The 14,488-nt window shown below is 63.5% G+C and overlaps 2 protein-coding genes across 2 annotated transcripts; one reads left to right on the top strand and one right to left on the bottom strand.

Moving 5' to 3' along the window:
- Positions 1-10: 10 nt before the first annotated feature.
- Positions 11-4,663, bottom strand: REEP6 (receptor accessory protein 6). The gene is made up of 5 exons (XM_050986128.1): positions 4,542-4,663; positions 2,361-2,454; positions 1,983-2,121; positions 1,063-1,231; positions 11-411 (listed from the first exon to the last, which is right to left on the bottom strand). The coding sequence occupies exons 1-5, from the start codon at positions 4,654-4,656 to the stop codon at positions 362-364; spliced, it is 567 nt and encodes a 188-aa protein (XP_050842085.1). The 5' UTR covers positions 4,657-4,663; the 3' UTR covers positions 11-361.
- PCSK4 (proprotein convertase subtilisin/kexin type 4) lies at positions 4,655-13,047 on the top strand. Its single transcript, XM_050985942.1, has 14 exons — positions 4,655-4,660; positions 6,506-6,622; positions 7,222-7,350; positions 8,874-8,944; positions 9,028-9,134; positions 9,661-9,833; positions 9,908-10,120; positions 10,346-10,446; positions 10,740-10,843; positions 10,940-11,057; positions 11,198-11,368; positions 11,564-11,688; positions 12,387-12,506; positions 12,578-13,047. Exons 1-14 carry the CDS (start codon positions 4,655-4,657, stop codon positions 12,964-12,966), a joined length of 1,944 nt encoding a protein of 647 aa, XP_050841899.1. The 3' UTR covers positions 12,967-13,047.
- The last annotated feature ends 1,441 nt before the right edge of the window (positions 13,048-14,488 follow it).

Genomic DNA, 14,488 nt, shown 5'->3' with positions numbered 1-14,488 from the left:
GGAGCGGCGCTCGGGGGCACCGGGGTTTATTGGGGGGCTGGGGTACAACAGAGTCGGACTGCAGAAACTCGGGATCCCGGGCGGGTACGGCCCGGGCTGGCCGGTACCGTTAGCAGGGCCACGGTGCCGGTACTGGGAGCACGGTGCCGGTACCGGCGTCTGTATGAGGGATTTCGGTGCCAGAACGGAGGATGCCGGTACCAGTACCGGGAGCATGGTGCCGGTACCGGCGTTTGTAGTGCCGGTATGGGGGACTTCGGTGCCAGAACGGAGGTTGCCGGTACCAGTACTGGAGGCGTGGTGCCGGTACTGGTCCCAGTACCGGGGCTGTGGTGCCGGTACCAGTGGTCCCGGTGCCCTCTTACTTCACCTTCTCCATGAACTCTGCCAGGTTCAGGGATGCTTTGACGCCTGCGGAGACACGGATGCCGTTAATGCCCCTCCCCGGGACGGTGGCCGGTGTCCTGGGGCACTGCCCGGCCCGGCCCCGCGTCACCGTCCCGCTCCCTGCCGGTCCCGCGGAGCACGGCGGGGACAGCCAGCCCTGCCCTCCCCGTCCCCGGGGGGCTCGGAGGGGAGCCCCAGGTCGGCAGCAGCGCTGAGGGACACGTGGGCACAGGGATGGACACACGGATGGACACACGGATGGACACACGGATGGCGTCTGGCTACGGAGAAGCGGGAGGGAAGCGCCTGCTCTAGCCACGCCACGGGAGAAAGGGCCGGTGCTGCGGGAGCAGAGCGGTTTGGGCGGTGCCACGGGGGACACGAGGCACAGCCCGGCCCCGTTCCCGGCAGCTCGGTACATACGGGCAGGCTGGGCTGCGGGGCTACGCCGGCCGCCAGCCGGGCTCTGCTCTTGGCCAGAGTCTGCAGGACTGGACCGTGCAGCGCAGAGAGGAGAGAGAGGTTAGAGAGGGGACCGTGACCCCGGGGCTCCTGTCACGGTGTCCATGGGCACCGAGAAATAATCACCCGCCGCTAATTAACGAGCTGCCCACGCCCCTGCGCTGGGAAAACCTGGACACGGAGCAGGTGGAGGGACAGGGGGACCGGAGTCACCTTCTCGGGTGACACTGGAGGCCGCGTCCAGGGCCTTGGTGCCGATGTCACCCATCATGCTGTCCACAGCCTGGTGGTGCTTGAGGAAGAAGGGTCGGATGACGCTGTGGTAGATGAGCTGGGAGCCGTTCCAGGGCACCGGGGCCATGCACCACACCAGGAACAGGCACTGCGGGCACAGCAGGGGCTCAGCTGCTCCAGGGCCCCCCAGCTCACTGGAGGTCCCAGGATCTGGGCTGGGTGCAGCCCCTCTGATGCCTTAAGTTCTAGCTTTCATGTTTTCCAGATTGTGTAGTGCATTAGTGTATAACTCTGAATTTTATATAAATTGTTAGCAGTTCTCCTCACAGTTCTGTCAGAAAAAATCCTTTTCCAGCACCAGAACCAAGGACACCGCTGCAGCTTCAGGCCCAAAAAGTGTAAAACAACAGTGAATTGAGGAGAGCAATCTGGGAGCATGGGACTGCCCAACCTGGAGCTGGAACAGGACAATTAACCCCAATATGGAAACAGACCAAAACTTATAAAAGTGTGAGAACTCATGACACACCATCCAGCTTGGGTGTAGCCTTGGCTGGGCTCTTGCGCTGCCCAAGGTGAATCCTTTGAAGGCCTTTTAATAAATCCCTACTTAATTCCTTTAACTCTGCCCAGCTCTGTTCCAGGGAGTCTCTTTGGGCATCACCACCAGCAGAGCCCACCACACCCAGCTCCTCCCGTCCAGCCCCGGGACGGGAGGAGCCCGGCACGGCCCCGGGACGGGAGGAGCCCGGCACGGCCCCGGGACGGGAGGAGCCCGGCAGAGCCCCGGGACGGGAGGAGCTCGGCAGGGCCCCGGGACGGGAGGAGCCCGGCACGGCCCCGGGACGGGAGGAGCCCGGCAGAGCGCCGGGACGGGAGGAGCCCGGCAGAGCCGTTACCTTCCCGGCGTAGTAGAAGGGGAACCAGTAGAGGAAAAGGTCGGAGAAGAACTCGGCGATGCTGAAGACGCCGTAGACCACCCAGTAAGTGAGCCACATGGTGTCATCCTCCTTGCTGTTGCTCTCGATGGCTTTGATGCTGCGGCAGGGCAGGGGAAGGAAGAAAGGAAGGAAGGACACGGCTGCTGCAGCCCCGGGCTGGGCTCCACCTTCCCAAATCCTCCATACCCCGGAGGAAGCCTGCCCATTGTTCTGGCACGGTCCCAGCGCTTCCAGGAAGGTCTCAAGAGCTTCCCAGCCATAATTGCCTCTTGACTGAGCAGGGAGACCCTCAGCGAAGGGCAGGGAGCGCTCTCCAGGTGTGGGACAGGTACTTACGAGACGTAGGCGGGGTAGACGAAGCCGATGATGTTGCAGAGCAGGGAAGCGCCGTAGCCGAACATGAGGTACAGCCCCAGGAAAGTCACGGAGCCTGCGGGGGACAGGGGACGGTCAGGAGCCCGCTGTCACCAGGGGAGACCCCCCTGGGTCTCCTGAGGGGGATTCTCATCCCAGAGCGGGAACGGGGGCGTGCCAGGGGGTAACGACCATCCCCGGTTAATTCCAGGAGGCGCTCGACGGAACGGGGCACGTGGCGGAGTCTGCTCCTCCCCGAGGGACCTGTGACCCGCTCCTGTCACCGTCCGTCCCCTCCCCTGGCTCGGATGGGACTTTACCACCCCAACCTCGCAGCACTTTCGGCCCCTGGAGCGGGGCCAGGGCGGCAGGAACCGGAGACGCTGACAACACACCCATGGTCCAAAGTCAAGGCTCCGCTCGTCTCCCCCGCTCGGCATTCCCCGAGCTGCGGCTCAAGGACGAGCCCCGCTCCCGGATCAGGCTCCCGGCTCCTCCCGCTGGCGCTGCCCGCGGCAGAGGAAGGGTTGGCTCCCCTGGGAGCGGCAATCCAACCCCGCTGCCCTGCTGCCACTCAGTTAGATCGCTTTAATTGATCGCTCAATTAAATGTGAGCCGCAGCCTTTGTGGAGCCTGCCCAGCGCTCGGACACCCGCAGGAGGCTGGAGCAGCGGAGCGTGGGTAGGGAAGGTGGGACAGGGAGATTTTGGGATGGAAACCACGGCAGAGCCCCGCTCACAGCAGGGCTGAGGGCAGGAAAACCTCAGGGATACTCGGGATGGAGCGCTTTGTGCAGCCCAGCACCGGAACAAACTCCTCCAGCAGCGGCAGCAGCAAGAAAGCTGGGAATTAACCTGTCTGTGTGGGTGAATTAAAGCCCTTGCTCGGGCTTGGAGGGCGGATTATCCCAGCTCTGCTGGCTGCAGCATTCCTGGGCTGAGCTCCGGCCCCGATCCGGGCACCCACAGCTCCGGGTCTTTCCTGGGAGACGGGCAGGAGCAATGTGGCTTTGGAGCAATCCCAAACCTCCCTCCAAGGAGGGCAGGCAGGTCCAGGCAGTGCTGGGTTTCATTCCCCAAGAGCCTTAGAAGGGATTTCGCAGGATTTGAACCCCCAGAGAAATTTATGTAACAGCAAAAGCCCAGGGAAAGGCTTTGCTCCCGGAGCAGTTGGAGGTGGTGCTGCCCTGAGGTGGCTCCAAACCCCAGCCCACGGCTTCAAACACAAATTAGGGATTGCTCCAGAGCCATAGGAGGGAGAGATTGGGAATTTTTAGTTCAGCAACAGCTTCTCTTTTCCAGGACAGGGATCCAGAATGCAAAACCATCCCTTTTTGGTGTGTCCACTCCCGTTCTACCATCAGCTGAGCCTGACCAAATCCCCAGGACTGTTCTGGTTGGAAAACGCCTGAGTAGCACCACATCTAACCACAGCCTGCACAGCAGCCCCTGCTCCTTCACGGGCACTTTTCCCCTCAGAGTGGGAGCAGCAGCCCTGCTGCAGGTGAAGGGCCAGGAAATCACACCTGGAGGCCAAAGGCTTGGAGGGACCCAGCAAACAGGGAAGCCTCGAGCCTCCCCTGGGAGGTTTGATATGAAATCTCGAATTGGAGCGCGTGGATGAGTTCAAGTTGGCAGAGAGGGCACAGGGCCGAGGGTCAGGGGAGAGGGGGCACGGCGTGCCAGGAGGAGGATCCCCAGGGAGAATCAGGCTGGTTCCTCATTAATGAACAACAGGGATCCGGTTAAAGGCCGGATCCCCACGGTCCCACCGGCGGGACACGGGGACCAGCTCCCATCCCCAGAGCCCGATCTGAGCCATCACGAGCTGGGGGCTCACCCAGAATGGGGACCCCCGCATCAGGGCCAGGGGTCTCCAGGGTCTCTCTGACACCTCTGACATTCGGACCCTGCGAGCTTTAGGGATTTTGTGCCTATGAAAGGCGAGGGCAGTGCGGTGGCAGCGATGTCACCCCCGGCACCCCCAGCCCCCTCCCAGCCCAGCTCCCATCTGCACCCCCAAACCAGGGCGGCCCTGCCTGCCCTCCCCGTGCCCCCGTGCTGAGCCCAGAGCCACGGCGAGCAGCTGCCAAGGCGCCCCACCATACGGGGGAGAAGGAGACAGAACGGGAGAACCGGGGAGGCCCCGCGGTAACGGTCGCACCTGAGGCCAGGTAGAGCCGTTGGACGCCGGTACGGGCTTCCAGCTGACCCAGCAGGTCGCCGATCGGGCCGGGGCTGTGGAGGAAGCGCTCCAGGCGCTGCTGCATGGCGGCCATGGCGGTGATGAGCGGGAGCGGGTGGTGGTAGGGAGGCGGCGGCGGCGGCCACCGGACCGACCGCGCCCACCCGACCCCGCGGGTCCCCTGGGGGCGGTCAGCAGGCGGTTTGCCCGGTGGCCGACGTGGCGCAGCGTGAGGACATGGGCGGGGGCGAAGCGGATGAAGCGAGCGGGGCACGGAGGGAAAGTTAACAAGCAGCGAAAAAAAGAACAAGGAAAGAAAGACGAGAACAGGCAAAAACGACAAAAACCAAAACAGCTGAACGGGGTCGGCCTTTGGGGAGGGAAAAGGGAAAAGACAAAAAAAAGGGGAGGAGCAAAAAAAAAAGAAGAGAAAAAAGAAAAAGGAAAAGAAAGAAGGAAGAAAAAAGAAGAGGGACGCGAGGGAACAGAGGGATGAGAACGAAAAACCATAGGACAATGAGGGAGGCGTGCGGGAAGGGCGGAGACTCCGAGCACAAAGCCGAACGGGCAGATGACGCGCGAGACGAAACAAGAACAGAAAAACACAGTGGAACAAGCAATAAGCATCGAACCAAAAATCAAGAAACAACCGAGAAGACTAAGGCAGTTAAAAAAAAACCTCGAACCACCTAAGAGAGGGGGGGGGAAGAGAAAGAGAAGAAAGAGGAGGCGGGGAGGGAAAAAGAACCGAGAGACGTGAGTAAAAAAATAGAAACACAAGGAAGAGGAGGACAGAGATAAAGTCACCACACACAAAAAAAAAAGAAAAAAGAGTAGAGGGCTCCGCCAGTGGCGAGCGCGGCCCCATCACGAAGTGCTGCAGGCTCCGCCCGGGCACCGGCCGGCGTACACGTTGGTCGTACTGTGCCGCATGTCTGCCCAGGTGCTGTTCTCGCGCTGCTCGTGGTAGTGCCGTCGCCGACGCGCTCCTCCGGGCCGTAACCGCCAAGCCCCACGCGTCTACTGCACAGCAGAGCGGTGCGGCGGTCGCGATCGGTGCCGGCGGGGCCTGCGGGTGGCCCAGCCGAGGCTATCAACAAAAAAAAGCACCGACCAGGCGACAGGTCTGTAAAGCAAAAAATTCTACGCTGGGACAGAGGACCCTGGGACTAATGCAGAAATCGCACGTCCGGGAGCGGGCCCGATGCCGTCATCCTCGGTGTGCCCCTGTTGCCCGAGCTGCGTCAAACGGCAGGGTTACCCCCTCCCTGTGTTTGGTCCCGCGTCTCGCGTGTCCCATGGGCAAGGGACATTCTTCGGTTAGGCCAGGTTGACTCCAAGGCCTGTTGTCCAACACAGAAGAAGTCCTCAGCCACACGTCCCAGCCAGAACGCGCTCCGGGGAATTTCGGGTGCAGCGGCCCCCCACAGCGCTCAGAGCAAGAGGCGACGGCCACTGGGACGGCACTGCAGGGCGGACAGCGAGGGACCGCAAGCCCAGGGACACCCAGGCCCCGTCCCCAGGACCCGAGTCATGCTGGCCCCAAGGACCACCACCGTTCGGCTTGGCCTGAGGGCCCTCGTCGGGGAAAAATTCAATCCACCAGATCCACGACCCTTCCAGACTGGGTGAGCCCCGACTGGAGACGCCCCGGAAGTATAACTCAGACGCCAGGCTCTTGGATGCGCCGCGAGGTTGATGGTGGAGGGAGAGCCCTGTTAGGGAGCACTGCAGCCAGCCGCGGGCACCGAAGGCAGAGCGCCCTGGAGCACGGCACGGGGGGGTGGCACAAGTTGCGGCTCAAGCAGGGCCACCCAGGTAGAGGAAGGGAGGGCACGGGATGCCGCGGCACAGCGCCAGTGTGCAGGCCCGGCCAGCGGGCACCTCCAACAGCCGCTGCCAGACAATCCCTGCCCGATCGGACCTGTGGGGTGCTATCGTAGGAAACGGAGGGAGAACAAAGAGGAAAAACCAGACCGCTGAAAAGGGAATTCAAGCGCTCCAGGAGAGGCACGGCCGTGGTGCCCACGGATCCCTGGTTCCCCAAGCAGTGGTACATGGTGAGAACGGGCTCCTTCCCCTCCCGATCCCACCCCAGTCACGGGATGGAGGGCACCAGTGCTGCATCCAGTGCCACCTCCCTGCTCAGCACCATCCCAGAGGGCACAGGATCACTGTGGATTGTTCTGGGATATCTCCAGTCCCCACAGCCCCTCTGGTCTCTGTTCACTGCACACTGAAGAAATTCTTCCTTCTGTGCAGGGGGAATTCCTAGGATCAGCCCTGCCCGTTCCTCTGGTGCCATTTCTGGGCCCTGCCCTGAGCCCTCCCTGCAGACAGGGACACCCAGGGCTGAGGGTTCCTCTCAAGGCTGAGCAGCCCCAGCTCCCTCAGCTTTTCCTGTCAGGATGCTCCCATCCCTTCCTCAACTTTGTGACCCTCCACTGGACCCACTCCAGGAGCTCCATGTCCCAAGGAGCCCAGAGCAGGGCACAGCACCCCAGAAGTGCCTCCAGGGCTGAGCAGAGGGGCAGGATCCCTCCCTGACCACTGGCAATGCCCTTCTCAGGGCATCAACCGAGCTAACACCGGCAGTGATGAGGCAGCAGGACCCTGAGGTGACCCCAGGCTGCCCATCAAATTTAATCTCTTTTTCCAGAACAATGACATCCACCCCGACCTGAACATCCTCACAGCTTGGAGCAGAGGCTACACGGGGCTGGGGGTGGTGCTGACTGTCCTGGATGATGGGCTGGAGAAGGATCATCCCGACCTGGCTGCCAACTACGTAACTATGGGGGGGTCCAGGGGGCTGCTCCTCCAGAGAGGGGGGGGGGGAAGCCTTCAGCCCAGCCCTGGCACTGTGAGGAGGAGCTCAGGGGTCAGTGCCATCACCCTGGCACTGTGAGGAGGACCTCAGGGGTCAGTGCCTTCAGCCTGGCACTGTGCACAGGAGGAGCTCAGGGGGTCAGTGCCATCACCCTGGCACTGTGAGGAGGAGCTCAGGGGGTCAGTGCCTTCACCCTGGCACTGTGAGGAGGAGCTCAGGGGGTCAGTGCCTTCAGCCTGGCACTGTGCACAGGGAGCTCAGGGGGTCAGTGCCTTCAGCCTGGCACTGTGCACAGGGAGCTCAGGGGTCAGTGCCTTCAGCCTGGCACTGTGCACAGGGAGCTCAGGGGGTCAGTGCCTTCACCCTGGCACTGTGAGGGAGCTCAGGGGTCAGTGCCATCACCCTGGCACTGTGAGGAGGAGCTCAGGGGTCAGTGCCATCACCCTGGCACTGTGAGGAGGAGCTCAGGGGTCAGTGCCTTCAGCCTGGCACTGTGCACAGGGAGCTCAGGGGGTCAGTGCCATCACCCTGGCACTGTGCGAGGGAGCTCAGGGGGTCAGTGTCTTCAGCCTGGCACTGTGCAGAGGGAGCTCAGGGGGTCAGTGCCATCACCCTGGCACTGTGCACAGGGATCTCGGCCTCTCCAGGGCTGGATCCAAGGTTTGGAGCCTCCCTCAGTGCAATCTCACATGGAGGAAATGTTAGAACTTGTACACGCTCTGGAGCCCCCAAATAGGTGTAATTACAGCAAGCTGCAAAGCCAGTACAGCTGGTAAAGCCTCCTGTGCTGCACGGGGAAGGAAAGGCACTGCTGGGGGTGTGGAACACAACCCACCCTTCCCGTGGCTCCTGGCTCTGTGTGGCCAGTGAGGGTCACCCTCAGGTGGCAGGGCACACTGGGCTCTGTCAGGGAAACAGCAAAGCCGTGCTGCTTTCACCCCTTTGTGCAGAGCCCCAGAGTCACTGAGGTTGGAAAAGGGCTTCAGGGTCATCGAGTCCAACCTGTGCCCACCTCCTCACCAGCCCAGAGCACCGAGTGCCACCTCCAGCCCTTCCAGGGATGGGGACTCCAAACCTCCCTGGGCAGCCCCTGCCAAGGCCTGAGCCCCCTTTCCATGGGCTGGTGTCCCCACCTGGCCCAGCCTGAGGCTGTTCCCTCTTGTCCTGTTGTCCCCTGTGAGCACAGCCCACCCTCCCTGGCTGTCCCCTCCTGCCAGGGAGTTGTGCAGAGCCCCAAGGTCCCCCCTGCTCCTCCTTTCCTCCAGGCTGAGCCCCTTCCCAGCTCCCACAGCCCCTCCTGGTGCTCCCTTCCCTCTCAGGACTCAGCTCCAGCTCCCAGCGCAGCGGGGCACGAAGGGGCCCCGCTGTCCCCGGGGCTGGCAGGCAGTGCCAGCGCCGGGCTCGGTGCCAGGCGCCTGTGCCGAGCTGTCACAGCCCTGCGCGGGCCCTCAGGGACACGCCACTGCCTCCCTCTGTAACAGGACCCGCTGGCAAGTTACGACTTCAACAGCAACGACCCCGATCCCCAGCCCCGATACAGCGACACGAACTGGTAAGTCCTGGGCTCTACCCAGCTCCCCACACTGGGGGTGGGGGTAAGCTCTGGGGGGCTGGGGCTGTCCCTACCCCTCACAGGGTCACTCTGTCCCCCAGGCATGGGACACGCTGTGCAGGGGAAGTGGCGGCTGTGGCCAACAATGGAATCTGTGGGGCAGGCGTCGCCTACAACGCCAAAATCGGAGGTGAGAGGTGGCTTCCCTGGGAGGGAGAAATGAGCTGCAGCCCCCTGTGGGGATGCAGGAGCCCAGGGGGGGCTGCTCTGGGCTTTACAGGGGTGCCCAGGGGGGGTGCTGCCCCATGTGGGGATGCTCTGGGCTTTACAGGGGTGCCCAGGGTGGTTTGATGCTCAGCCCAGCATTCAGCAGGGCAGGCTCAGGCTCTGCTGTGGAAGCAAGGGTGGCAAAGGGGGTTAAAAGCTGGGAGTGCTCCCTGGGCTTAATTACAAAAGGCTTAATGAGGAGCTTTGGGAAGTGGCTCATGGCAGGGCACAGACCAGTGGGGGACTGATCTCCTTAGGGCAGGGGCATGTGAAAGCTGCTCAAAGCTCTGGGGGGGCTGGGGAGGCCTGGCAAGGTGCCCCCAGGTCCTTCCCTCAGTGTAGCACGTGTGTGGCTCCATCCCCTCGTGGCTCCTGTCGCCTCGGAGCCACCTCGGTCTCTCCCGGGTGCTGCCACCCCTCGGCCACGGCTGCTCGGTGCCTGCCCTCAGGTGTGAGGATGCTGGACGGCTCCATCATGGACATAGTGGAGGCCCAGGCCCTGAGCCTGCAGCCCCAGTACATCCACATCTACAGCGCCAGCTGGGGCCCCGAGGACGATGGCAGGACGGTGGATGGGCCCGGAGTTCTGGCTGCGGCTGCTTTCCGCAGAGGAGTCACCCAAGTAAGCCCAGCCCTGGCCTCAGGGGCCGCAGGGAGATGAGGACACCCTGCTCACCCCCCTCTGCTCTTCACCAGGGACGGGGTGGGCTCGGCTCCATCTTCATCTGGGCCTCAGGCAACGGTGGCACCAACTATGACAACTGCAACTGCGACGGGTACACCAACAGCATCTACACGGTGTCGGTGGGCAGCGTGCTGGGGGACGGGCACCGGCCCCTCTACAGCGAGAGCTGCCCTGCCATCCTCACCACCACCTACAGCAGCAGGACCACCAGCAAGGTGCAGATTGTGAGTGTCACAACAGCTCTGCCAGAGCAGCAGCTCCAGGGCAGACAGATCCCAGACACAGATCCCAGCACGGGCTGGGCTGGGCTGGTCCCAGTCCTCCTCCTTAGTTTGGTGTCTGTGTAGAGCCCCAAAAGCTCAAAGGGATCTGAAAGGAGAATTTACTGAAGGTACCCAACCCCAGGCATCTTTCTTGGAAGCAGTCCTGAGACCCCCGTGTCCCCCCAGGTGACCACTGACCTGCACCACCGCTGCACAGACAAACACACCGGCACCTCCGCCTCGGCCCCGCTGGCCGCGGGCATGGTGGCCCTGGCACTGGAGGCCAAGTAGGTGACACCGAGACACAGGGACACTACCCAGGGAGAGCTGGTGCCTAACCAGGGATGAGAAAGGGGAGGGGCAGCAGGAAGGTTGGGGTGCAGAGTTGTGGCCTTCCCCCTGGGCCATGGGAGAGCAGCAGGGCTGCCCTCTGGAGCTCTTTGCTCCCATGTTGGCACTGAAGGAGGTCGTGGAGGGATCAGCTTGGGCCCAGATAATTGCTTTACCCACCCCAGTAGATCCAAATCTCCCCCTTAAAAACCAACCCAGACCTTTGTCCCCACATCCTGCTTGCTTCCAGCCCAGCCCTGACCTGGCGTGACCTGCAGCACCTGATCATCAGGGCCTCCAAACCCGCTCACCTGCAGGCAGAGGACTGGGCCGAGAACGGCGTCGGGCGCAGGGGTGAGTGCAGGGCTCGGCCCCTCAAACCCCTTCCAGCAGCCCCTGGTGGCACTGAGGGGCTCACAGGTCCCTCTCTGGGTGGCACCTGTGTCCCAGTGAGCCACTACTACGGCTACGGGCTGCTGGACGCGGGGCTGCTGGTGCAGGAGGCCACCACGTGGACGGGGACCCGGCCCCAGGAGAAGTGCTCGGTCCAGGCCGTCCAGGTGCCCAGGTAAGGGACAGTGACCCAAGGTCCAGCCTCCCACGGGGACTTGGTGTGCCACCACAGGCACAGGGACACAAAACGTGGGTCTGCTGTGCTTGGAGGCCACAGGGGAGGGAACGCCCTCACTTGCAGCTCATCCTCGGCAGGGAAATCAGCTCCAAGCTCATCATCTCCACGGATGTCTCCTCCTGCTCCAAGAGCATCCGCTCCCTGGAGCACGTCCAGGTGGAGCTGTCCCTGAGCTACAGCCGCAGGGGGGACCTGGTGGTGGCTCTGAGCAGCCCCATGGGGACCACGTCCACGCTGGTGACAGTGCGGTAAGGACAGAGGGAGCACCAGGGCTCCCACAGCCACCCCAGGGCCTGGAGACTCCCAAAAATGGCCCAAAACTCCCCTGGACCCCTGCCAGGTGGGAGTGCCCCCTCAGAGTGAGCACAGGGTGACCCTTCAGGTCACACCCTGCCCCTGCAGGGCCCTGGGCTGGCACTCCCAGCTCTGCTCTCCTCCTCCAGCCCCTACGACACCAGCCAGGACGGCTACAAGGACTGGACCTTCATGTCCACACACTTCTGGGATGAGAATCCCAAGGGCACCTGGACCCTCCGGCTGGAGAACAGGGGTGATGCCGAGAACACAGGTGGGTGCCCCATTTTTACCGGGCTCACCCTGTGCTTGGTCATTCTTCCTTCCCTTCCCTTGGATGGGCAATTTGTTTCCTTCTCCTTCCTGGCCATGAGCCCTCCTGTGTTGGCTTTGAGGCTCCCCCTGGCCAACACAGGGCCAGGAGCAGGACATAACCCCAAAGCTTCCAGCCCCCTGTCCCTCCTGTCCCCAGGCCCCAAAGCTCCCAGCCCTGTATGCCTCACCTGGCAGCTCCCAGGCCCAAGAGATTCCAGCCCCCTGTCCCTCCCCTGGCAGCCCCCAAAGCTCCCAGCCCCCTGTCCCTCCTGTCCCCAGGCCCCAGAGATTCCTGTCCCCTGTCCCTCACCTGGCAGTCCCTGTCCCTCCTGTCCCCAGGCCCCAAAGCTCCCAGCTCCCTGTCCCTCCTGTCCCCAGGCCCCAAAGCTCTCAGCCCCCTGTCCCTCCTGTCCCCAGGCCCCAAAGCTCCCAGCCCTGTATGCCTCACCTGGCAGCTCCCAGGCCCAAGAGATTCCAGCCCCGTCCTCCCGGCAGCCCCAAAGCCCCAGCCCCTGTCCCTCCTGTCCCCAGGCCCCAGAGATGTCTTCCCCATGGCGTCCCTGTCCCTCCTGGCCCCAGGCCCCAAAGCTCCCAGCCCCCTGTCCCTCCTGTCCCCAGGCCCCAAAGCTCCCAGCTCCCTGTCCCTCCTGTCCCCAGGCCAGCTGACCAGCTTCATCCTGCACCTGCATGGCACGGATGAGGACATGCCAGCCAGGCGCTCCGCAGCCACTGCCACCGACGAGTGCCTCAGGAGGGACAAGCAGGGAGCCTGCGAGGGTGAGCAAGGCTTTGAGGGGACAGTGACAACGCTCTGGTCCCCAAGGACTCACCCCAGCCTCTCTCCACAGACTGTGGCAGCTCCCTGTACACCCACCACGGCTCCTGCCTGTCCTACTGCCCCCCACGCTACTACGGCCGGACCCGGAGTGCCACCCCTAGGGACACTGCCCTCGTGTGTGCCAGCTGCCACCCCTCCTGCTACACCTGCCAGGGCTCCTCGGCCAACAACTGCACGTCTTGTCCCTCGGGCCACACCTTCCGGGACATCACCCACACCTGCCAGCGGCCCGCAGAGGGCTCCCCGAGCCCGGCCAGGCTGCGCAGGGACCTCGTGGTTGTCACTGTCCTCGCCTGCAGCACGCTGCTGCTGGTAGGGGTGCTGTACCCCACCTACCGGGTGGCCCTCCGTGCTGGCAAAGGAGCTCTGTGCTGTCCCCGGGCCAGGAGGACAGAGTGACACCGGCCTGGGTGGCTGCAGGGACAGGGCAGGGAGCGTTCCTGCCTTCCGAAATAAACCGCTTGTTGCCTTTCCTTTCCAGCCGCCCTCTCCAAGGGTGATTCCCCTTCCCAGCAGCGCCTGGGATGGTCCCGCCCCAGTCCAGCTGTGCGAGGGGACAGAGACATTCCCGGAGGGGCCTGTGCCCTTTCCCAGGCTCAGAGGGACGAACTGTGACGTGTCCCCAAACAGCTGCACCCAATGTGGCCACGGCAGGAGCTCGGCCAGGAGCCCCTGAGGCTTCCGGCAGAGCAGAGGCAGCCAAGGCCAGCCCAGAACCCCTCCAGAGTCCCCAATTCCCGTTCCCAGCAGCTTTAGGCCTTAGAAAAGGGGTCCCAGGGTGGCTGCGCCCCCAGCCACTCTGTCCCACAGGGACTGGCAGAGGCACAGTGGCAGCTGTGCCCCGGCACGTGGCACCCGTGGCACCGGGCACGGATGGGACAGGGAGAGCTGCCAGCTGGGGCCGTCCCGGGGGCACCGGCCCTGTGCCAGCACCCTGGACTGCCCCAGGACACTGGGGAGGTGGTTTGTGCCCCCCCCCCTTCCCCAGCACTGTGTGTTTGCTCAGCTGAAGAGTTTTGGGAATTAAGGGCAGAGCCAGACCTTTCTCCAAGCTTATAATGACCCGTGAAAACCTTGGCTGGACCTTCCAGAGCAGGGGGAGGAAGGAGCCAGGATGGAGTTGGTCTCCAAAGGCAGGGGCTCTCCTTGGGGGGCACCCCCAGCCCCCAGGGATGAGCTGGGATCCCTGCAAACACCAAGGGTGAGTCCTGGCACAGCCATCCAGCCCGGGGCTGTAGGATGAGGTGCTGGATGCCCTCCTCTCCCAGAGGTGTTCCCCCATCCTGCTCCTCCAGGCTGGCCTAATCCTCAGTGGGCAGCTGGTGGGGCTGGAACTGCCGCTGGATCTCGGGGCGCACGTCCTCCTGCACGGGGAGAGGTGGGGTAGTGCCAGAGCTCCTGTGTCCCTTTTGTGTCCCCATCCCCATCCCCACACCCCCTTCTCCGTGTCCCCTTCCTGCCCCATTCCCGTCCTACCGCCTGGCCCAGCTGCCCCAGCACCGGGATGAGGCGCAGCAGCTCCTCATCCTCAGGGTCCCCAGACCACGGTGGCACCTGGATCCAGTTGGCAGCCTGGGGGGGACAGGGACAGGGTTGGATCCTGCACAGCTCCCGGGCACCGGGACACAGGAATCCCCCGGGAGCGGCACTGCCCTACCTGGGCAGGGAAGCCCTGCATGGTGTGGTCCAGGGCCACCGTCTTGGCCAGGTCCCTGCCCAGCTGGGTCAGGTCCTTCCAGTAGCAGCCCTGGGAGCAGACACAATCCGACTGGGAGAGGCAGCGCCTGGCAGAGAGACAGAGCCGTGGGGACCCCGCCCTGCCACACAGGGGGTGCCCAGCAGGTCACTGCCAGCACCATCACCTGATCAGCTTCTTCTTGGGGTCCAGCACCTCCAGGAGCTTCTTGGCATAGTCCTTCTT

Source organism: Serinus canaria, chromosome 28, assembly GCF_022539315.1.
Source record: "Serinus canaria isolate serCan28SL12 chromosome 28, serCan2020, whole genome shotgun sequence".
In the NCBI taxonomy this organism is placed as follows: domain Eukaryota; kingdom Metazoa; phylum Chordata; class Aves; order Passeriformes; family Fringillidae; genus Serinus; species Serinus canaria.
Note: the sequence above shows the minus strand (reverse complement) of the source record. Positions and strands in the feature narration are given on the sequence as shown.